The sequence below is a fragment of the Filicampus tigris genome, chromosome 2, assembly GCF_054856515.1.
Source record: "Filicampus tigris isolate MCC_2025a chromosome 2, RoL_Ftig_1.0, whole genome shotgun sequence".
Classification (NCBI taxonomy): domain Eukaryota; kingdom Metazoa; phylum Chordata; class Actinopteri; order Syngnathiformes; family Syngnathidae; genus Filicampus; species Filicampus tigris.
Genome location: NC_141218.1, coordinates 15,802,382 through 15,827,223, shown reverse-complemented (window position 1 = coordinate 15,827,223; position 24,842 = coordinate 15,802,382). Strand labels below are relative to the sequence as shown.

At 41.2% G+C, this 24,842-nt stretch overlaps 1 protein-coding gene across 3 annotated transcripts in view; it reads right to left on the bottom strand.

Annotated features, from left to right (window-relative positions):
- Nucleotides 1-24,842, bottom strand: part of gabrb2a (gamma-aminobutyric acid type A receptor subunit beta2a) — a 55,922-nt gene that overhangs the window by 3,408 nt on the left and 27,672 nt on the right. For 2 of the 3 annotated variants that reach the window (XM_086057030.1, XM_086057050.1), the window contains 6 exons: nucleotides 24,368-24,588; nucleotides 12,397-12,479; nucleotides 6,057-6,194; nucleotides 3,897-4,049; nucleotides 1,772-2,016; nucleotides 626-766 (listed from right to left, as the gene is read on the bottom strand). In XM_086057030.1, the coding sequence (XP_085913156.1) occupies nucleotides 626-766; nucleotides 1,772-2,016; nucleotides 3,897-4,049; nucleotides 6,057-6,194; nucleotides 12,397-12,479; nucleotides 24,368-24,588 (981 nt within the window). The remainder of the gene's footprint in view (nucleotides 1-625; nucleotides 767-1,771; nucleotides 2,017-3,896; nucleotides 4,050-6,056; nucleotides 6,195-12,396; nucleotides 12,480-24,367; nucleotides 24,589-24,842) is intronic. The other variant, XM_086057040.1, reaches the window with a different exon arrangement.

Sequence of the window (24,842 nt, the reverse complement as noted above, 5' to 3'; positions counted from 1 at the left end):
AAAGAGAAAGCAAGGCAAAGGAAAATGTGACAGGAGAAGGTTGAGAGAAACTGTAGGGACTTGGCAGAAATGAAGGAGAGTGGCTAAGAAGGTTCAGGTGGGTCAGGAAAGGTGAATTCACTTGAACATTTCTTCATCCATCGCCTGACTTCTGAGGAAAATGTCCCAATATCAGCTAGACCTGTGAGTACTGTATTGTTTTTGAAGTGAAGCCACTAGTAGTCATAGCACTGAATGATCTCCAATGGAGCAATCCCATTTTTTTACCCACAGTGACTTTTCTGTATTTGTAGCTCAATGATTCGACTGCAGCTACTGATGCTTTCTCCTCTTGGGTCATATTTGTAATTGTCCATCAATTTCGATGTACAGCTCAAGTTGAATTTAGGGAAAGCCTGCAGAAATCAAACTGCGAAGCCGTAGTGGACGTCAGGAAAATGCATGAAGAGCAAACCAAGAGAGGGAGGAAAAAAACACAATGGTGGGAGTGATGATCAAAGTTTGCCTTAAAAAAAAGTCTATAGAACTCAAAGAGATGCAGAAAAAAACTAACAGCATTTTCCTCTGATCGGGATCGATTCAGACTGATGACATCATTAGTTTGGACTTTCAAAACCTCCAGTACCTTATTTCTTTGCTCGCCTAGTCCTAATGCGGCATCGTCCACAAAGATGGGATCCCACATCGAGTCATACGCGTCAATTTCCCTCTGTTTCATTCTGGCATACAGAGCATCATCTCTCTGAACTACATTTCCCACCAGCCACTGCAAGCATACAAAATCAGCACTGTTACTTCTGGGAAATTGTAGCTTGCCACACTCACAAGGAAAGGGTGTCATTTTTTATTATTTTTTTTCAATATATGTTGCTGTTGTTGGCGCTATAGCTTCAGAATACTTAAAATGGGGAGGTCACATCCAGGGATTTTTCTTTTTTTTTCTTTTTTTTTTTTGCAAGGCTCCTTGCCCTTTGAGAGAGACAGCAACACGGAGATCAAGAGTAACAACGCCACTCATTGCTTCTGCATTCACTCCTTCGGAAGCACAAACAAGTATAAATGGAGTGTAAGAGGACATTTAGCATTGGTCACATCATTGGCTACTCGCACACATACAAACACACGCACACGTACACACAGAGCTTTGTATAATTAACGAAAACGAAGGAAATAAGAAAAAAAAAAAAAGTGGTTCATGAAATGAAATAAAAACAAAAGTGCTTAAAAAAAAGAAAACTAACTGAAACTTCATCTTACATTTAGAAAATCAAAACTAACTCTAATTACTGGGAAAATGTCCTTTGTTTTTATCTTTGTCGGTTAATATCATACATGAGGTCCGGGGTTCAAATTCCATCTATTCATTTTTCTATTGCTGTGCGTCTATACTGAAGACGGAAGCTCAAACAGTCGTTTGAGTATTGTAGTTGACTTTTTTTATTACCCTTAGTGAGCCTTTTTTTTTTTTATCTACCACTTGAAAAATACTCCATATAAAGTATTTTAAAAAAAACGTATGCTAAAACTAATAAAAACAAAATAAACTACGGTAAGCATTTTCGACAAAATTAAAACTAACAAACTTGCTCAAAAAGCTAATTATAACTAACTGAATTTAAAAAAGAATAGTCAAAACGAAATAGAAACTATAATGAAAACTCAGAAACTATTATAACCCTGACACACAGACACGCGCACGCACCCCCCCGCTCCCCCCACACACACACACATAAAACAAATCTTCGCACAAGAGTGGTGTAGGCACATGTACCTTGTTGGGGTCGGGTCTAAGCTTCTCGTTATTGGCCGTGGCCGCCTTCTCGGCCGCTTTCTTCTGCCGCTGCGGGCCCTGGCCAAAGAAGATGTAGTTGACGAAGGCGTACTCCAGCAAGGCGAGGAAGACGAACACGAAGCAGCCCATCAGGTACATGTCGATGGCCTTCACGTAGGGGATCTTAGGGAGCGTCTCTCGCAAGTGCGTGTTGATGGTGGTCATGGTCAGCACCGTGGTGATCCCTGGGAAACATTATTTGGCATCATTAATATCATGCTGGTGACACGTAATGGCAGGACGAACAACTAAATCCTCTTCTACTAGATGTCAGAGTATGATTAAGCTGTTGCGTTTCATACAACTGAATTTTGCCTTGCCTCAATAAAGGTTGACAAACACTGTCTTAGTCAAGTGTTTGTTCACGAGTCAGCAAATTAGGATGAAGGATAATTCACTAATACCTGATATGTATTTTTTTTTGTTTCATGAATGCATATTTTAAATGTCTTTATGTATGTACAGGGGGGGCCTCCTTACCTACGGCTGCAACGTAACCCATTTAAAAAAGTTGGAGTAGAGTAATGTATACTATCAAAGTTGTAGTTAAGTCGTAATTATAGTACATTTTTGGACAAAAACACTTCTAGGCCGTAAATATTAAACAATCCAATAGAAAAACAGTAGATACTAGTTAAATGTGTGCCATTTGTAACCTCGGAACATACGTCAGTAACGTTGTAAACTGAGGAGCTTGTTATGCAGTGCTGGCACAAAATTAGAAGGGCACAAATGGCAGTACAATATGGAATTTGAACAATATTTGGAACTAATTTATCATCTCATATATAACTTCAATAATCATGTCCAAGAATGTATATTATAAAATGAACCTAGAGCTGTTGCTTTCTGTAGGCATAAAAAGCGGGATTGGAGAGGATTTAACATTCAACAACTTTTAGCAAAAGCCAGGATGAAATGTAAATAGCCCTACTTTATAATCTTGGCTCTTCTTCAGATTTACACAGTGTCAAACCAAAAGGTGTGTTGCCATCTAGTGGCCGATAGTGGAATTACACACAAAATGAATGGGAGGCATAACAAAATTGAATTCAAAACCGTGCAACAAAAATCTTGCGGAACAGCGAGACTGCAAACCCGTAACTTGTAGGCTGTTAACTGCATTATAATAAAAATTATTATTAACATTCTGAACTATGTGATTATGGTGATGAATATACTCATTATGACTATAAAATGAAATGCTGCAAAATCTCCTAAAACCTCCATGGAGTCAAAGTACGTGCATGTGCGTGTTTTAAACGTATGTATGTAAATGAACCCAAATGGACGATGAACAAACAATAGTGCTGTCAAACATCTGCTATTAGTCACAACATAATTCAACTGTTCTTTTTGTTTGTTATGTTGTTTGTGGTTTTTTTTTTACGCACACGCACTGTGCTTGATACATATTAGTCATCTGCATGCACAATCTGCATTTGGTCAGATTCACACGTATTATAAATAACCCAGCGGTTTGTGTAGCTCGCAGCCTCCTGTCTCATTGGCTGCACTCGCTCGCCGCTGCATGTTCGCAGGACGCTGCGAGCGGGCAGATCTTGAAATCACGTTTGCCTCCAAACATCCCATGCGGGGCTCCAACCTGCATGCGTCCCGCTTCGGAACACAAATGGCGCGTGACAAGAATGACACGGATAAACGCTCGGAGCCGGCTCCTCCTGCGGCTCTGACCTTCCGAGCCCAACGTCAAAATCGAGCTTCGTGGCATTTCGTTTTAAGCGCGGCTCGAAATATGAAAAAGTGCATTATTGTAATGGGCCTTCACTTAGCTAGCCGGTGAGAGACAGACGGGCAGAGAGGAAGACAGCACGCTTCAAGGTCGAGCCGCTGCGCCTCTCTCTGCATGAGTCATGCATGGAGTCATCGGAACAACAGACATTTAGCTAGGCGGCCTATCACAATCTGCTATCAGTGGCATGCTTAAAGCTAATGAGCAAACCAGTCAAAACACACATCAGACACATGACAGACACAATGTATGTGAAATGGCTTTTTATGATGTAACTGGGGGTTATTGTTAGCAGCAGCCGGGCCATCCTACCCAGGGCCACTCTGGCGGCAGAGGCATCGTAGTTGATCCAGAAGGAGACCCAGGAGAGGATGGTAATCAGGATGGAAGGCATGTATGTCTGCAGGATGAAGTAACCGATGTTCCTCTTCAGCTTGAAGCTGAGGGACAGGCGGGGATAGGAACCTGAAGGAAGAAAAAGGAATGAAAATAGATTTTTATATTTTTTTTACCTGATGATACCCACTAATCTCCACAGCAAGCAATTGTCTATGACGCTAATGCCAAATTTCAATGAGTGTTCACTCACATATTTGCAAATTTGCCTATTCCCTTGTGCTCAGGACAAAGCCCTGTCTAATATAAAAGTAGTGCATTGGCGCCATCTTATGGCCTCCTGGTCCCAAGAAACTATGTTGACATTAGGGGAGGAGCTTTATTTTCTCAGGCCAAAGCCCTGACTAATAGGAAAGTAGTGCTTTGCCACCATCGTGAAACATGGAGGGGTTGAAGAGTCTACTATAATCAGGGGTGCACATCATTTTTTCATGCGGTACTCGCATGAGTACCAGGAGATAACGGATAACATAAGTCACGGTTCGGATCGGTCATAGATTTTGAGGATCATTTTTTGTATGAGCAAAAAAAAAAAAGCTGAATAGAACTTTGTCTTCATTTATTTTATAAAACGCTTTTGCCCATAAAAAAAAAAAAAAAAAAAAAAAAAAAAAAGAAAAAACTCCTAATGTCTAATATTAAGAACACAATTTTTTTAAGTGGTACATTGTATACATTTCAAGGTATCCTGCCAGACATTTTGAGCTGAATGTTTTCTTATAATTATTAGGCAAACATGTTTTTACAAATTAAGTGAAGACAAAGTTTTACTTTTATTTATATGTATTTTTCTTAATTTATATTTATAAAAAGACTTGAAGTGGAATTTAAGGCCCCCCTTCTTAAAGCATGGAGAACACATTACAAAGTAATCTACGTCCACAATATAGAAAAATAAGTTTAAAAAAAAAAGCAGCAGCTGTTGAACTACCAGCTAATGATAACAGCTGCTAGCCACTGACGCCGGAGATTTGTGCCGTATCATACAATGACAGCGTAATTAACTAGCGGTTTGTTCGTGTCCCAAATTAGGGACTGAATATGATTTTGTTGTGTTGGTGTTGGTAGCAAGCGTTAAAACTGCCGATACGTCGAAAACGGAACTCAAGTTAGCCGTTCCGCCCCCACGCGGGCCAACTTCAAAGTAAAAGTTCACTGAGGCTATTGCATTGGCATTAATGACTCAAAGTATTATTTGGTAAGCTTTATTTTGAAGTCAGCCTTTGTGGAGTCAGTGCGTTCGTTGAGTATGTTTGCAAAACGTTCCCATGCATGAGACTTAACGTGATCCATAATGGTTTTCAACTTCGTCTGCTGAATGCGGACTAATCACGTTGCCTTATTGTGAAGGCGCACAGTTTTTGCACCAACCATTCTGCGGATCGTGCTAATCCTGAGCCGATGCTTGATCCTTACCAATCAATCAAAGATGAGTCGTTGCACAGCACCACTATTGTGTACAGGTACGCAAATGCGTGTCGTGACGCAAATGACGGTAAGCATCAGTGATTTCTGTTGCGCATGCGTACCTGCGTACCACTTATGTGCACCCCTGACTATAATTGTCATGATCTGTGTTGTGTCCAGTGTTGTTGCAGTTAGTTCAACAAATTAAACATTTCTCTATTACTGTTTAACTTGTGCTTTTATTGTATTTGAGAATAGACTTGCTACTGGTCTCATTTGTGTTAAAAAAAAAAAAAGTACCTTGCTTCCATGGGGTTATGCCCTCATTCCTTCCCACACGTGTCAAAGTGACGCTCCTATGAATCTTTTTGGACTAGCGTTGATCGGAATAGCCGAAGCTAACGAGGCTAACAGCTCTTCTCATCCACCACCTTCTTATTTTCATACTCTGACCCGCACAGACATATGAAGACTGCGTTGCAATGTTGGCGATGCGGAATATTAAAGTCGCCCCCTCGACTAATTGGTTCAACCCTTAGTGGCATCTATAAACAATGATCAACCTTTAGTTTATAACTTCGTAACAAGACTGGGTAGTTATAATACTGTACTGCTTTGGCCAGTGAGAAAGCAAGTAGTAAAGCTGAACTGAAACATTGCTTTGGATACCTGTGGAGAAGACCACCTTCGTGGAGATGAGTTTATAGTCAACGATCGAAAACTGCGGCAACTCGATCCTGTCGACGCCGGACACTGCACCTTCTCCTCCTCGCCAGTAGAACTCGATATCATCTGTAGTGTAGCCATCTGTTGAGCACAAAGCAAAGGTTTGGGAAAGATTTCACATCAGGACAACCACAGCGTCCTTTGTGGTCCATTCAAATTGTGCTGGGAATATCACTTAGCAAGCTTTCCTTTTTAACCACAACTGCTGATTACTTACATATTTTTTATCATAAATTAAAGGGCAGTTGTCGCATAAATCCTTGTGTTATATACTGCGTTATAAAACAAGGTCTCGGGACAGTTTACATTGAGTTTCTGATTGTCACAGTAAAATGCTGTTAGTTATTTTGTCAATTTTTGTATTGCCTGGAAGGCACACATTTTCTCAGCAAAGGGCTTTATAATAATGTTTTTTTTTTTGTTATACATTACAATTGATAGAGTCATTAATCTATTTGTTGCTGTTATGGGAAATGCGACCTGATAAAAAAATATTGTAATACATTTTGGACTAAATTTGATTACCTATCAATTTATGAAATTAACAACACAATACAGTATAATGTTACTTTCCCACTGCAGGGTACCAACTCTCCATGCCTTGGTTTTCCACTGAAACTGAGAAAACTGCACCGCATTGGACACATACAGTGAGAGTGATATTAGATGAACGTTATTCAGGTACAGACTCGAGAATGAGTGTAACCAGACAAAGGCTTGCTGTTTGACAAGTTTCATTATAATAACGTTTTTACAACTTAAAGCAACACTGTGTCATATGTCAGTTTTTGTTGATTATGGCGGCGCCATGTGGACAAAAGCGCTAATGTTTTGACAAAAAACAACCACATTTCCCAGTGTCGTGAAATCCTTAGTCTCGCTGGCCTACAAGTTGTCACTGAATTACATTTCTATTTTCAGTGGCTGTGTGAAAGATGAATAGTGATGTAATGACTCTAATTTTGTTCAAACAATACTTTAGTTGTTTTGTTTGTTTTGGGGCTTCTGCCCTGACACCAGTAATAGCGTGTTGACGTTCGAATCGACTTCCGTCCTTATAGCGAAAGGAGCAAGTGAGTATGCCGTAAAGCAATTCGGGACATTTGTACTTCTTTGTGTGCCAGGGTTGCTCCCATCCTGCTCAAAGTTGCTTAATGCCAGTAAAAACGATATAGACCCCCCCCCCAGGGCATGACAAAAGTGCCATTCAACTACTTGTAAGTCAATGTTTCATCAAAAGAGTTGTGAACATTTTTTATTAAGGTCGAATTCTTTCTCAGTGCTGCTTTAAATAAATGATTAATAAGCCCCATAATAACACCCATATGGTAAACTGCTGTCTGTACTGTATACCTCAGTACATAAAATGTGTATTCTCATATTTTGCTGTTATATAGTATGCTTGGATAACCCTTTTGGAAGGTTACTGCTTTTTGTATGCGTGGCCTCTATCTGCATAAGAAGCAGCAGAAATGTGTTGTCCTCACATCAAAGGGAATCAGGTGCCCAATCAATCAATGGAAAATTATTGAAATGAGCACAGAATTCTTTGTTTCTGTGCTAATGAAAGAGAAATTTCTCAGTGCGCCACTAATGATATCGGTGATGACAATGTGTACGTGCACTTAAAATAACAGGATGGTGGACTGCATAAAATGAGAATTGCATGTAATAGTGTGACGTCATCCTTTGAACTCCTGTTCTGAGGGCTCAAAAATATGGCAACCTGACCATTTGCTATTTTTAGAACCGGACACAACCAGATTTGGATAGTAAAATGGCACTGAATGGAGTAGCAGCTTGGCAAGCTAAAGAAAACATTGACATGATTACTGTATTCGTCTCATAAACTTCCCGTTATGTGGGGGTCAAACTGACACGTTTCACAATTTAAAAATTAGGAATATATATATATATATATATATATATATATATATATATATACACATATACATACACACTGGCTAAAGACTTACATTTGGTTACCTGCACTTATTATTCCCCATTTGTCAAATTATACTCACCTCTTAAATAATAATTTGGAGAATAATATCAACAAAAAAAATCAGGTTCTGTCAAAGATCTGGACGGTGCAGTAACACTGAACTGCCCCACATTTCTAATAATATGTTTAGAGTTATTTTCCATCAAATAGTGTAAATATTAAGGGCAACTCTAAGTATGATGCAGTGCAGTTGTAGGCTACACCATGGCGAACTACAACGACAATAACAAATAAATAAACAATCATATCTTACTGACAGCACAAATCAAAAATTTGTTATCTCAGAATTTTGCGCACGGCTTTGTACCGAATTACATGTTTTAGCTTGGATGGCTTAGTTATTTTTTTTAGTAGCTGAGACATTGTAGGCAATACTTTTGTTGCACATTAGATGACAACGCTTGGCTTTAATTGATGCATTTGCAGCATACTGAGACATTAAGGTGGTGCATATTGCTGAGATGGATGATACTCGCTTGGGGGTGATTTGGAAAGGAAATTGGACGTAAGTTTTTCAAGGTCATTATACAGATGCTTGTGTTAGATCACTGTACTTTTTCAAGGTTGAGGAAGATAATGCATTACTTCTGCTACATGCACGTGTAAATTGCAACCTGCATGGGGATTGGCTCTTTTGCATTGATAGAGTATATCAAATCACCAGGCACTGCTCCAGGATTTTTTTCTCTCGGGGGGGGGATGAACATAAAATAAATAAAAAATACATTTCTAAATATATTTTAGAGTATCAAATAAAATACTGTAAAGACCTTAACTGGGCTATACAGATTTCTGTCAGGGCTGTAGCATCCCCTAGCCCCGGTGTCGCGCCATCCACAAAGGGGCACCGCTAAAGCAGAACACCTCTATGGTTTTTGGAGAAAATACACCTCAAGGTTGCACAAAACTTTTTTTCTCTTTTTAGACTTGGGTCAAAGTTTAGCCTGTAAAATGACACGTGAGTAAAAAAGATGAAACGGTGATACGGCGTCAGATGTGTGAGGCAGAAAGCCAAAAGAGCATTTATTTAATATACTTCAACTAACGCTAAAGGAGAGTTTGCAGCTTTAAAACTGCTACCAATATTTGAACGTAGACTCACTGTACTAATTGTGTACTTATATAAACCTAAGTGGTCACACCTTCTGTCTCTGACTGGCTGTTTTACCTCAAGCAGTTGTTTCTTAAAAATCAAATTACAGATACAAGGTGGGGCCAGAGAAGGATGATTTTTTTCCACAAATTATTTTACTTATATACTACTATCAAGTTCATATCTACAACTAAAAATATGAATAAAATGGCAACAGTTATTTTTATATAAATTGCAAATTCACACTTTAAGGTCCATGTACTAGTGTGCTCTTTTTTGCCTCACTAGTAGGATGTAGTCCTACTAGTGCATGAAATGTCATACAGAAGTTTTATAACTTCTTTTTACACTTACGGTGGATTTAAAAAAAAAAAAAAGGTGAAACCATGATGAATCATTTGAAAAACCTTTGTTCACCAATAAGATAAGATAAGATGAGAAGGACTTTATTGATCCCACAGTGGGGAAATTTTCAGCGTTACAGCAGCAAAGATATAGGTCACACAGAGACGGCGGCATAATGTAGCCGTTAATGTATAACATTAACAGCAAACATTCAGAATCAAACCTATGTAAATACACGCAGTAACAATGTGTATATACACATGTATATACACACCAACATACATCTACATTCATAAAGTATGAAGAAACACTCATTTTAGCCTGTACATAGTACAGAGGAAAAAATACTGTAAGTGACAGTGCTGCAGTCAAATATAAGGAACAGCATTGGATAAAAATAAAAATACAGTAGTGGGGAATGTTGAGTATTGCACAATATAAGCTCAGGTGCAGGACTACACGATTGCACTAACGTCCGCCAGTTTGTAGAGACTACCCAATGTTCTCGTTAAACAGTCTAACAGCAGCAGGCAAGAAGGAGCGGCGGAATCTCTCCTTTGCACAGCGAGGGTGTAACAGTCTGTCGCTGAAGGAGCTGTGGAGTGCTGTTAGAGTGCCCTGGAGGGGGTGGGCCGGGTTGTCCAGCATTGATGACAGCTTGGCCATCATCTTCCTGTCCCCCACTGAGTCCACAGAGTCCAGGGAGCAGCCCAGGACAGAGCCGGCCTTCTTGACCAGTTTGTCCAGCCTCTTCTTGTCCCGGGCCGAGATGTTGCCTGCCCAGGAGACCACTCCCTGGAAAATGACCGATGCAACCACCGAGTCATAAAAGTTCCTGAGGAGTGTCCCCTGAACCCCAAAGCACCTCAGTCGCCTGAGTAGGAAGAGTCTGCTCTGACCCTTCCTATAGAGAGCGTCTGTGTTGTCGCTCCAGTCCAGTTTATTGTTCAGATGAACACCCAGGTACTTGTAAGTTGAGACTCCCTTAACATCTGTTCCCCGCATATTCACTGGTGCAGGTGCAGAGTGTTGGCACCTGTAGAAATCCACCACCATCTCTTTGGATTTCCCCGCATTGATCAGGAGGCGGTTCTGCTGGCACCAGTCCACAAAAGTTCTCTGTACTCCCGATCGTCTCCGTCTGTGATGAGGCCGACAATCGCAGAGTCGTCAGAGAACTTCTGCAGGTGACAGGTAGGGGTGTTGTAGTTGAAGTCCGAGGTGTAGAGGGTGAACAGGAAGGGAGCCAAGACAGTTCCCTGCGGCGCTCCCGTGCTGCAGACGAGCAATACTATGACCCATAACTCAGTTGAATTATATTTTATGTTTAATGTGGTTGTACAAGTGTGCACACACTCGCATTGACATTTTACCCTGTGGTATGGTCGAATTAAAATTCTAAAAAGTATTGTTTGGTGCATACAGGAAACTACTCATCAGCAAAAGAACGCCATGCCAAGTGTGTATTGGCAGCATCATGCTTTGGGTCTGTTTTTCTTCAGCTTGAACTGAAGCCCTTAGACTAGGTGGAGGGCATTATGAACAGTTTCAAATAGCAGTGTTAAGACAAAACCAGGAAAAGCAGACTAGAACAGCTGAACTTTATTTGATGTTAATTAGTGACCATTAAAGCCCATATTAGTGGTGCAAAATCGTTTGAAATGATTTATCTTGGTCTCATTGTTTTTTTATGTTACTAAAACATATTCGAACAGGGGTGTGTAGACTTTTTAGAGCTATTTTACACCTATGAATGACCGATGAAATGTTACTTGCATTGCTTGTATTGCTATATTTATTTTATTTCCTTTATTTCCTTTGGAAAATTGCAAAATCCAAACAAATCATTTAAACCAATGTTGGACCTCAGTGGTTCCACTGTAAATCTTTGATGGCTCAGTTGCAACCCAGCAAGCAAAACCAGTGACGGGAGTCCCTGCTGCTGGAGCACGGGGCTATCCGGGCTTTTAAGACTCGTGTCTGTTAAAAATGCATCAAGTTTATCAAGTCAAGTGAGAGTTCTCTGCGCTCATTAGTCTGAATAAAATAGCATGTTCTGGCATGAAGCGATTCCACCGTTAAAACCGCTGCCAGTTAATCCATATGAGAGTAGATACTGTCTGCTGATCAAAACCGGGCCTTCGTGCTTCAGTGTGTGTGTGTGCCTGAGAGAAGAGGAGGAGAGGGGGGAAAAGAGGTTATGAGTGATGGAGAGAAAGAGATAAAAAGGCTGCAGGATGAGAGTGTGCAAAGAAAAGAGATGAGGAAGTGATGAGGAGAGCGGTGGCGAGCGTAATGGAAGAGAAGCGGAGGGAGGCGGTTCTGACCCGCCGCTGGTTTTTCCGCTGCTTACCGCCGGCACGTAATTCCGGCAACACTGCGATGAAACCCAGAAAGAGTGAGCCCTACACCGCATCCCGGCACCATAATCCTCCTCCCCGGGGACCCAGATAAAGCACGACGAGGACCTCGTCGTCCTCATGTTACACCCTCGCCCCCCTCCTCTTCACAGCGCTGTAAAATTACAAACTCCATAAGAAATGAGCTTTTTGTACCTCGCAAACATGGCCACGTAACATGCACAAACACTGGACCTAATCAAGCCAGACTAGCTGAATTAATTAGGCTGGATGTTATCAGCCGGTGAACCATTAGCGATGTTGATCTGTATCTCCTCAAATCTCATCAGCCTCTCTCAGCATTTTTACATCCCGCCTTATCACGCCGCTTTCTACCTTGCGCTTTCTTCAAAAACCCACAGAGCTGCATGCGTACGTGGGATCTAAATCTACGTCGGCGAGTGGGAGTGAGAGCCCGTTGTCAGGGACGACGGTACTTACAGCTTTCGATCTCCAGGGTGCAGTTTTGCTCGTCGAGAGGGTAACGGCGCAGGTCCATCATGCAGGCTGCGGTGGTGGTGATCCTAGACACAGAAAAGACACCCATACGTTTGCTGTCAACGTCATTGGAGAAAGGACGAGGTGCCAGAAAAGATGATGATGGCAAATGTTTACGCACTCAAAAATGGCTGGCTAGCCTCGGATTTTGAGCAGAGTGGGTTACTTTTAGCGATCGACACATTGCAATGGTCAACAGCAAATTATAATCACAGATGGCTTTATGTTTCTGTAATTGTTTTTTGGGTTTTTTTCTCCCAAAAAAATCCTTTACATTTTTTCCATAGCATATCAGATTTTAGAGATATTTGAATTTTAAAAAGTTAGATTATATTATATTATATTATACTATACTATACTATACTATACTATACTATACTATACTATACTAGCACGTCCATCTCACAGTTCAGAGGTCGTGGGTTCGATCCCGGCTCCGGCCTCCCTGTGTGGAGTTTGCATGTTTTCCCCGTGCCTGCGTGGGTTTTCTCCGGGTACTCCGGTTTCCTCCCACATTCCAAAAACATGCATGGTAAGTTGATTGGACTCTCTAAATTGCCCCTCGGTGTGATTGTGAGTGCGGATGTTTGTCTCTGTGTGCCCTGCGATTGGCTGGCAACCGGTTCAGGGTGTGGCCCGCCTACTGCCCGAAGACAGCTGGGATAGGCCCCAGCACGCCCAGCGACCCTTGTGAGGAGAAGCGGTATCGATAATGGATGGATATTATATCATACAATATAATATGAGGTATAGTGTAACTCATTGTCTTTGGAGTATTTTGGAAAACGCATGTCACAGACATGTTACCCGGAACATCAGGAAATGTTTAAATTCTGTAAATGGTGTAAATATAAAAATTGATCACAAAGGTCACCGTTGACTTGACCGGCTACGGATGCTGATTTGTTTGAATCCACTTTGCAATAGCGATATGGTTTGTCGAGGCTGTCTGTCTTCTCTCAAATTATATGTATCTCCTCACTGTGACCAGCAGAATCATACTGAGATTTAAATGTTATTTTACTCATTTAAAGGGCACTATAAATCCAGATAAAGCCGATATATAAATGAACGGTTTACACTCACGTTTTGATGTGCACCAGCAGTAGCCCAATTGATTGCATCAGGTCGGATAGTGCAGTGTTGTAAGATTGCGCAAGCTAACGCGTTTAGGAGTTGGCATTTCTTATGCACGTGTCCCTGATATTTGCTCTGGGGAAACACACAGTGTGCAAAGTGGAAATGTAAAACTAAGAAAACAACATCATCCAGGCTGAGACTGTATATGATTTGAAATGCATTTTTAATAGGAAGGCTGCTCCCATTTGTCTTGCCAACTAAACCTCCAAAAAACAAGCTTCAATATAGACAGTTTCTTAAGCCTGGTGCACATAGGCTACTGTAAAATGATTTATAAATGTCAGAGACCCAACACATGAAAAGAAAAATCCACGTGGTCGCTGCTGGAATCCAGACTGAAGGCATAATACAAAGAGTAAGGAGAAGTAGAGGAAGAATTGCTGTGGTCATTTTATACTGTTGATAACTCATCTTAGTCATTTATTTTGTGGCAAATGACTTGGCGGACGCGTTATGCAAATAGTCGCGATTCACATTTGATGGATTGTATTTATCTGAGGAGGGCATTCTGCGAAATTTTGCTGATTCGTCATTCGCCATCCGTCAGCGGCGAGAGTATCCGTCCGTCATTCGTCAGTCCGTCGTTTTTTGTTATGAACTGAATTGTAATCGTCAGTCCATCATTTCGTCTGTTAAAAGTCCATTGGTCCATCAAATGGTCCCTCCAAAAAAACTGCAGAAAAACAGTTGTTCGCTAGTGACGGACTGTCACTGACGGACGGTTAATGACGATTACACTGACGGATGAAAACACACTTCCGCCATTCATCAGTTGGCCATTTTTAAAAGGTTTATCGTCAATCGTCAGCAAAACAGGCGACCGTCATCGACGGACTGGTGGACCGGTCCGTCAGTCGCGAATTATTCGCTGCATCGCAGGATTTTGTGATGATTATTTTTTCCACGAGGACTGTTATTGATGACTCTCGCGAGCCAGGAGGAAGGAGTGCTTTAAAGATGGAGAATGTCCAAAATTTAGGGCATCCCCATGCATGCAACCAGCATTTCTGATTTGACTTCTCCAGGTGAGGTAAGGCGATCTCAGCAAAATATCAAAAGCACATACTTGGGGTCAAAAGTTTCCAATGTGTCAATAGATCCCTGCTTTTGCAATTTACAAATGGGCAGCATGTTTTGGGCAATTTTCAGCAGGATTGCCTTCCACGGGGCTACTTTCTTTTTATACAGAACACAATGTGATTGAATGATTCAGTGGATGAGTGAATGATTCCGCTCATGTTGTCTGTTTCTTTGCAAGAATCAAATTAAAGTTGTTGTTGTAGTTTTTTGTTTTTTTTTATAAACAGTCGCTAGAAAACTAGTTTCCATGTTCGCAGCCATGTTGTTAATGGAAGCAGTGCATGCTAGCTTGTAACAGTGGTTATCCACCATATCACATTTTAATACATTAAATTTCTTCAATGCTTCTTTCTGTTAAAGAGGTCATGAGTATTAACATTGAAACACTCAAAAAATACGTAGTTCCCATGGCATTTAAGATTGCACGTGATAGTTATTGTATGTTTAAAAATCTATTTTCATATCTTCTGTATGTTTATTGAGCTTCACTATTACCACCATCTTATATAAAGTAGGGTGCAGAAGTCCCCAGCTACATCTATTCATGATCATTTAATAAATAAAACCTCTTTCGACTCATTTTAACTCACCCGCTAGGCAGCTTTTTCAATTTTACAACCCTCAAGCTCATTGCCACTCATTTCTCGGCCACTTATAGTTACAGTATATTGTCCATGTACAGAATTGGTATTATTACAAAAATATCTTTTGTCGCATAAGAGAACGAAACAGGGTTCATGTTGTGGTTACACAGCTCTTGAATTAAAAAAAAAAAAAAAAAAACAAGTCAGCCACATCCGACAGCTCCTCTCTGCGTACTTCCTGCAACACACACACGACGAGTTGGTCCAAGCTGAGTCGGGCAGGGCCAAAGCCTAGAGGCTGTTTGGATGTAACCATGGCGACATCATCTACGCCTTTAGGATAGACACATACACACACTGACTGATATAAAGCATGATAGCATCATGCCGCCATAATAATAACATCTGTATTGGTTGCGGCCTGCAGTTTCCTTGTCATTAACGATCACTCTCAATTTACCAGGTATTATATTAGCAGTGTGTTAAACCATTGAAAATAATCTGCAATGACCCACTCGGAGAAATACGATCAGAATATGAATCAGGTGTTCGATCAAAGTTTCCTGCTGGCAGGGGCGGGGTAGGGGTTTACGATCGTTTTCTGAACAGTGCAATGTTGATGATGCTGCTGCTGATGATGATGATGGTGATGTGTAAAAAATATTCTATCACGATATAGGTATAGATATATAATTTAAAATGTCCATATCGTGATATATATGACGATAACGATATACCATGATATGGATATATTAAATTATATATCTATACCTATATCGTGATAGAATATTTTGTATGATATTTTATATCACGATAATGATATACCATGATATGGATATTTTAAATTATTCTATTGAGAAAATGACGCAACACGCTATGACTGCTTACCTTTTCTCACTATTTTTAAGTGACATTCAACAGATCAAATGAGAAACATTTGATTTAAATTACAGGATTACAGTTTTTCCTAATATTTCTTGGCTCTGCTCCCGCGATAGCAGCTGAAAACCTCAGCCCCGCCCCCGGTTCTCATGATAACAAAATATGGACTCGTAATTGGCTCAGCAGCAGAGCTTGGCATTCCGTAGGTACTGACAGAAAGTCCGGCAATCCATCACCGACAGACGCCCGGCTCAGAACCAACAGACCTTCTCATTTCGTCACTGATGGACTCTCGCTTCGGCGACGACTGACGGAAACACGCGTCGCGTTTCTCGTGTTCGTTCGCGGGGATGAACGCCAGGGTTGCTTCGAGCGGACCGCATTGACTAATGGCTCATCCCATTCCTCTATTGCCGGTTCCTAGGTCCTCGCTCCATCGAGGAGGGAGGAGATGACTGAGGAGTGAGTTGGGAGGAGGTAGAAATGTTTTGGCGTAACTACCTGATGAGCCAATGGGAACGGTCCGTCTGTATGCATCCGTCACCATGCAGAGGTCCGTGCCTCAATCACCAAGATGACATCCCTTGAGATGCAGTAGCTTGCATTCCAATTCCTTCTTTTTAACTTTTGTAATAGTCTCCTCAATGTCATCACTAGATGGAGACATCTGCTTAAAATGATGTCAAGTCATTGACGCCTGTCAGAAATGCACGCTCAGAATTATAACTGTCACCACAAACATCTACTTTATAATTTATGTTTCAAGTGGCATTAAATTAAAAGTCAAATAAACCAGTCGGTCATTTATTATTAAGTGAAATGTGTTATTTTCTCTTCAGTATTCATAATTGTTCTTTAACCAAGAAAACATACAGTTTATATTTTTTTTATCCGAATAATTGATTATTTCATAGAATTTTCAGCAGGATATCGGAATACCAAAATATTTGCAGCCCTACAATCAAATCAATTTGGAATTGAGGATACCACTGTATTTATATTTAGAAAGAGGGTCACCCACACTTTGCAAAGATCAAGATTAAAATCCCTTCTGCTTTCGTGCGTGAGAACAAACAGTCGTGGACTGGAAAAGTGTTATTTGAAATGTTCCTATGTAAAATATGCGCTCCGCCGGGCTGGTTAAGGATTTTATGTTTTGAGCTGTTGAGACAGTCTTCCTCTCTCTGAGATTCTGCCTCCTTTTTCTTGCTCTCTGGGCTCTTATGTAAGAGCCAGTTAGCAGGGCCGTGGCGCATTGGGGGATTAACGCAGGAGTCAAAATTCCGCCCTACTTTACCAATTTATAACTAAAATGTTGTCTCCATGTTTGGCGCTCTGGCAAGTCATCGATCGCGTCCCGTCAACGGTGCCGCTAAACCGTCACAGAAGCGGAGAGGAAGCGAAGCAGGGGAAAGGAACAAAAAATGAGGCCAAAATGGCAGGGGTATAAATACCAGACTATTTATAGCCCACCTACATCATCAGCAGAAGTCTCGAAGCTTTTCTGTCTGACAGAGACTCCGCAGAGCGGCTTGAGCGCCTCTTAGCCGAGCTAGCGTGTCACATACTAACAATTAATAAGCGGCAAACAATTGAGCGAGGTGATGAGACAGATTTTTGTGCAGGAGGCGCCTTCCCGTCTCCTTCCTCCTTCCTTTTGTCTTTGCTGCAGTGAGTGAGAGTGGACCTCTGCAGCATGCAGGCTTGTTTGCGCTTTATCTCCATCGCGGCGGGGCCGGGCCGGGCCGGGCCGGGCCGGGCCGGTCCGAGCCGGTCCCCGCTCTCGGCCCGACCTGCCGGAGGAGAGGCCTCGCTGGAGCATATCACGCAGATTCAAACACGCTACATTTGCTCTGCGTCCGAGCTAATAGGACATGCAGTTCTAAAAAAAGGCTGTTTTTGCGGCATGTTCCCAGCCTAGCTGCTGTGTGTGTATGCGTGTGTGTGTGTGTGTGTGTGTGTGCGTGTGCGCGTGTGTGAGCACCCCCCTGAGGGAAGCTGTGCACCTTTGTTCCCAATGACCTTGTTTACGGACATAGCACAACCACCACAAATTCCCAGACAGAATCTCATTTCGAGGCAGCGTCACAGCACAAAGTGAATCCAAGAGTGCGATCTTATGAATGTGAGCTCGCCATAATCAACCTGACATTTGCATCCAATCATATTTTACCCCGTAACGAAGCTAGACGTGGAAATGAGGTTGGAGTAGCTGCCTCCATTTTGGAGAGAGAGCTCCATGCGCAGCCAAATTTCAAAATAAGATGTCTGCTGTGCCAAAGTCCGAGCTCATCCGCACACACCGAAGATACAAAGCGGCCTTGTTTGATCATTGGCTTGGGGCTGAGATTGATAACTTTAAAGGCCCAGATTGAGTGTATTGATTTGAAGAGGGCTGGATTCAATCCCTCTTCCTCCACTCAGCATCTTTTTCTCAACCTGGCCCGGGCGATGTCTTTTATCGAGCTGCGAGGATGCGTCCTCTCACAAAAGGAGTGCGAAACATAGCGAGAGGGTTGGGCCCGCGAGAGGCGGAGGGAAGGAGAATCCTAATAATTTCTCCATTTTGAATGAAGTCTGACCTTCACGTCTCTTTCTCTCTGGATCTCCCTCTCTTGACCTTTGCCTGTGAATTTTGAGCAACATGCTTCAGGAGGTCCTGTGTGGTCTTTTCCTCTCTCGCGAGATATTTTGTTGTGTGCCGGCTGTGTTAATGGTGAGGATTTTTTCTTTTTTGGGGTGGGGGTGGTGGCTTTGTAATTAGATCACACTGCTTCTCCCTAACAGGAGGGACAGTTGGTAGCACTGTTGTCATTTGTAGGGCGATCCATCTATCTATCTATCTATTAGGGCTGTTCGATTTTGGCTAATAAGAAAATCCCGATTATTTTCTCTCAAACACGATTTTACGATTCCGATTTCTTTGTAAAATAAAAAATAATGAAAAATGAAGCATTTTGAATGTCTTTTATTTCAACTTAATTTTTCTTTCTTTGAACTGAAAATGCCAGTCAATTTATCTTAATACACACTGCACAATACATTGGGATTAACAGTATTTTACTTACACAATAGATTTCAGATCTGTTCTTAATTAAACCAGTAATGAAAGAAAAAGTGCATATGCCATCTGAAACGAAATCATCAACATGAGAGAAGGTAGACAGTCAAGTCTGTAAACCAAACAGTCTGTCAGCAAGTCATTTTGCCAACCAGCTAGTGACTAGCCTTTCACCTTTCTCCCTGGTCTTACTTCAACATACATCAATGATTAGTGCAAAACTGTCACTCAATAATACAATGCACTGTCAAGCTTAAGTACGGATGCATAGCCGGGCTGGACCAGAGGTCCGTTGGAGAGGAGAAAAAAAAGGGACGCCTTTCAGACGTTGAGTTACTTGCTCACGGGTTGTATTGTACATGCGGGGCACGCACTACACTACAGATCTATTTTTGCCCGATTTATTAACTAAACGCTCACTTGCCTGAGCAAATAGCAGAATCGCCGGTAGATATGGATGTTGTCATTGTTTCGGACTGCGCGCTCGTGGGAGGAACGGAAATGCAGAGGTAACTACGGTGGCTTAGATACGCCAAAAATAACAAAATCGAACGTGCCGATTTGAACGTTGTTAACATAGTTTTATTGAGAAAATTCGGTTCCGGTTCAAAATCGCTTAATCGAGCAGCCCTACTATATATCTATCTATCTATAAAGCTGACTGAGATTTTATCGTTTTGCTCAACAGTTGGATTTTACAGGAAAAGAATCATATTCAAAGACAAATCAACGCTATTAGAACAGTCTTTGAATCTGTCGACATTGACAGAAGGCTTGTTGCATATGGACATAGGGATTTAAAATGCCATGTAACTTTATTTCTAACCAATGAATTGTTAAAGTAAGCCTTACTTGCAAGAACGGCATCAAGCATGTGACCCACTGACTTCACCAGACTTTACTGCAGCCTCTTTCAGTTCTTGTTTGTTTCTGGTGGTTTCTCCGTGTAATCTCCCCTTCAGGAGGTGAAATGCATGCTCTATTGGGTTAAGGTCCAGTGATGGATTTGGCCAGTCCAAGACCTTCCACTTTTCTCTCTGATGAAGTCCTTTGTTGTGCCGGCAGTGTGTTTTGGGTCAAAATGGTTTTGTAGACTTCAGAATTTCATTCTGCTGCGGTCCAAATGAATACCATCGCTAAAGAAGGGCACCGTTGAATTACGGCATATGAGACTCTAGCAGGATTTCCATGCTAATGAACGATGTTGATACCCATCGCAGCAGCCCGTATCGCAGACGTGCACTGTGGTTCCGCGACTGGTGATGCATTGGCGTACATCCCGTTTTCCCAGTGAGGACTCTTCACTCAGTTGGCCATCTTGCGCACATCCACCACAGCCCTGCTGTTGCAACCAGGCCGCCCGTCTCTGCAGGTATGTGTCAGCCTGCTCAGAGCACTCAGGCATCTGGCCGGCCTGACTCTGACAGCAGCTTGTGTCTGGACGTGCTAGCATCAAATAAAACCTGAACCAAACCCACGAAGCAAATAATGGAGGAGCCGGGAGGCACCGGCACTGACAAGGACGACGTATGTGAGGTAACAACTGCATCTCTCTGCTGCACGCACGCACGCCCGCCCGCAAATTCGCAACAAGCCCTCTCTCCCAGCCTCCATTTCTTTTGGCAGTTATGCAAAGCATATGTGTTGGGCTTATATAATTGGCTCAGAGTGTTATGAATTACATTTCTTAACAAAATGTTGGGATGAATAATCTGGTGCAGTGCAGATGCTTTAATATTTTAAAGGAGCCTTTGCGCAAAAAAAAAAAAGGCATCTCAGTGTCTAGCGAGAGAATGACTGAATGCGGCAACATCTTGAATTAGAAACAATGATCTTTTTGGGTTTTGAAAGCATGTAAACCAATCGGCGATGACGTGCAAATGTACCAACGCGCTGTACGAAGGAGGAGGAGGCGACGGATCGGCAGCACAGTAACAGACGGGCCATGCCGGCCTGTGCGGCTTCAGATACGGATTCGGTGTTTGTATTGAACTGCTACATTATTGATTGGGAGTTATCAATTATAGATGGCATTCTCCTCTGAGGTATGCCGGTTCTACGGCAAGCAGAGACGACTTGCGGACGGGCTGAACCATCCCGGTCCAATCAGACAGATAGCTTGTTTGTATCGCGCTACTTCATTATTGATGGGGACCAATCAATTATGGATTTTTATGATCATCAAGAGACGTGGGCAGCTAAATTAGGAAAGTTGCGCTTCTGCCATACACACCTCACTGGAAAAATCAAAGCACCTTGGCATCGCAAAGACATGAACAATAGGCAAGGCAAATCAAAAGTCCACCAAGAACATACAACACCAACTCAGACAAGCCAGTCTTACTTTACAGACCAGAAACACGGATGACCGCAAAATCTCCAACCAGAGCTTTTTAAACAGAGGCCAGTGTAATATGCTAGGAATTCACTGAACAGAAACAACAGGTAATAAGAGCTGTTTTATTATTAATTACCTACAAGAACAAAATGGAACACAAATCAGATGGAGAAAGTGTCCCTGAGGACGCTACACTCCAACATCACCAGGCAGGACTTATCCTGGGCAAAGTTAGGAAAACCAAACAACACTTCAAGGAGGTCAGTCCAGACAGAGATCGAGGAAGTGGGAAGGAGGTGGGCAAGATCACCCGGGACCGGGTAGAGCTAATCTGAACCAAGCCACAGCAGAAAAGTACGATGGCAAGGCTCAGCAGGGCCTGTTTGGCGGTCAGGTTACCACTTCTCATTGAACGCAACATTCGAAACGAGACACGCTAACATACAGCAGCAGTGGAGGAGAATGAGTGTCTTTTGTATTTATTCACTTCTCAGCATTTAAAGTTTTACTGGAGAAGAGACCCACCGCTGAAACAAAGAGGAGACTGTGGAGTATAATACTGCAACATCCAGATCTAAGGCACAACAACAGAGTAAGCTATTGTTAGCATGTGTGGTTATTTTTGTCATTTGTAGCCATGTCCTCTAATGTTACTTTGATTTCACACATACAACTGCATTCTTCTCATCTCTGCAAGGTCATTATAGTTCATGAAAACTAACTAAAAAAGTCAATCCAAAATCGAAAAAAGATTCTTGGAGCGCTTTGAAAAAATAAAAGGATAACTAACAAGCTAGTGTAAATTTCTTGTTTATAAAACTCGTTAAAATGAACTATAATTATAGCTAAAATGTTGTTCCTTTTTTTTCGTCTTGGTCAATTAATGAGATGAGCTTTAGGGGTTGATTTTAAATGTTTATTATTTTTGGTATCATTGTACAGTCGTACATTAGAAAGAATACGTTTGGGAATTATAGTGTACTTTACTAGTACAATACCCCACAAATACGCCATACATTACAAAAACTTAAAATGTATACTAAATCGAATAAAAACTAAACTAAAATGAAGTATTTTCAAAAAATAAAAGCTAATAAATACAAACTAATCTGCTGTACAAAAAATAATCAAATCTAATTGAATGTAGTCAAAATGAAATAAAAACGAACTACTTTGAAAAATCCAAAATTTTAATAACCCTTGCATCTATGGCCCTATTTTAAGTAGCTACATGTGAGAAAATTACAGTTACATACAACTATTGTTTTAGAAAAAAAACAGACCTGCTGAGACATCTTTTGATGTATTTTATGATGTTTCCTCGCTTGGTGAAAATTTAAATAAACACATATATGCTTTTTTTTTTTAGGACGGCTTCGATATTCTTGGAATATTCTGGTGGATGAGTTTTTTGTATCATGTTATTTTACAACCTCATTGATCAGACACTGTCATAAGTTGTATAATTTTTTTGATTGTATTAACTATCTTTGTTTTCACAATATATGTCAAATTGTTACATTATGTACAACACTTGGTATGCAGTTGTGGTTGTTTTTAAACTGCTCTATAAAGTTGAGTTGAATTCTAATCTTGTACTACTGTACAATTTTATTTGTTTGTTATTATCAAATGCGCATCTTTTATGAAGTTCCAGTTTGAAATAAACAATTGAATGAATTTACATGTATTGTATGTCACCCGTACTATGGTATTTGCTTGACACACTGGCTAGCCAAATGTGTTAATTCATATATTTTGCAGCACTGCCATCCAAGTTCTCTTGTTAATGTGTTCTTTTCATACAGCCTTGAGCTTCTCTTCTTTTCCTCCGTAATTCTTTGAGCTTGCAACAGAATTGCTTTGTCACTGAATAGCGCTCCACAAGTAACATAGCTTTTCCCTAGCAACAGCTTTTTCTTTGCAGTGATGCGCCGAATGATGCCATGATATGCTGTGAGAGGGATGTTTAATTTTACATTTAAGAGCAGACAAAATGTCAGGAAAATAAATGATGTTTTACCAAAAAAACTGCACATCCATTGGAAAAAAAAAATGTTTTTAGTGATGCTGATCTCAGTTGCTAAACTGTTACGATGATGGATAGAACTATTAAAAAGGAACTATTTTTTAAGGCAGGGGTGGGAAACCTTTCCTCGGCCATTTCCATTTTTATAAAGTCCTCTGAGGCCTTTACTCATCTTACGGAGAAATATGATGCAATGATCAAACAAATGTTTACTATTATATATTATGAGCATTTGTAGGTTAATATAAGCCCCCACTTAGGGACAGAGCTCTGCCGTGAATAGCAGCAAAGTAATTGGCATCCCTTTAAAAATTGTTTACAATTGCCTATATTCAAATAGTTTGAACCATTACTATGCCACAAACTATAATCCCAAAACAACAATTATTATTTTCCTATTAGCTGGGTCTTTAGTGCTATCTTGTGGCATCTTTGGACATTGCAGAAGGAGAATGATTTATTTTGCTGATTAGCTCAGCATAGGTTAAAGAAAATCAAACACGAAGAGGTGAATTTGTGAATAGTGAACTGCAAAGAGACAGATGCTCACTGTACATGGTTTTGTTTTTAGAAGTGAATGATAAACTGGATCAAATGTCCTTTGACCATAAATTCCCCACCACTGCTTTGAACATTCAGCCTGGCTTGAGTGAGTCACATTAGTTCCGATACACCAGCATACAGTACATCATGAAAAAGGCCCAGTTAGATGCACCAGATACAACCTCGTTAGCTCATTACGCTTCGTAATCAATGCGCTAATCATGGCACACAAGAGGGGGCAGCTTTAAGCGGCTTACCTGAGTCCATAAAGCACGGTGCCGTCTGGATGCAGGCGGATCATCCTGTTCTTGACAGTGACGCCGTGGACAAAGGACTTCTTGTCGTTGAGGAAGTAGGTGTCCGGCACCCAGAGCTGGTCGGCCACTCGGTTGTCCAGAGTGAGGTTGTAGGCGATCTCGGAGTAGGAGAGCCGCTTATCCCGCCACGCTTGCTGGAAGTACATGGTCAACGTGTAGTCCTACGGGAGAGAGGACAAACTCAATGGATGGATACTGAGCCGAATTACAGAAATACAATCATCAAACACACTGGATGTTCCTCTGTGGAATGTTCTCACAAGGATTTTTGTGGGATTTTGGATCAAATGTAATGCGCTTTAATTAGTAGAAAACTGGCATATTCTGGAGGTTTTCTTCTTACCTACATCAAGCACAAAGTGCAACGAACTACACTCAACATTTTAAAATATACAATATACAGTAATTCCCACTG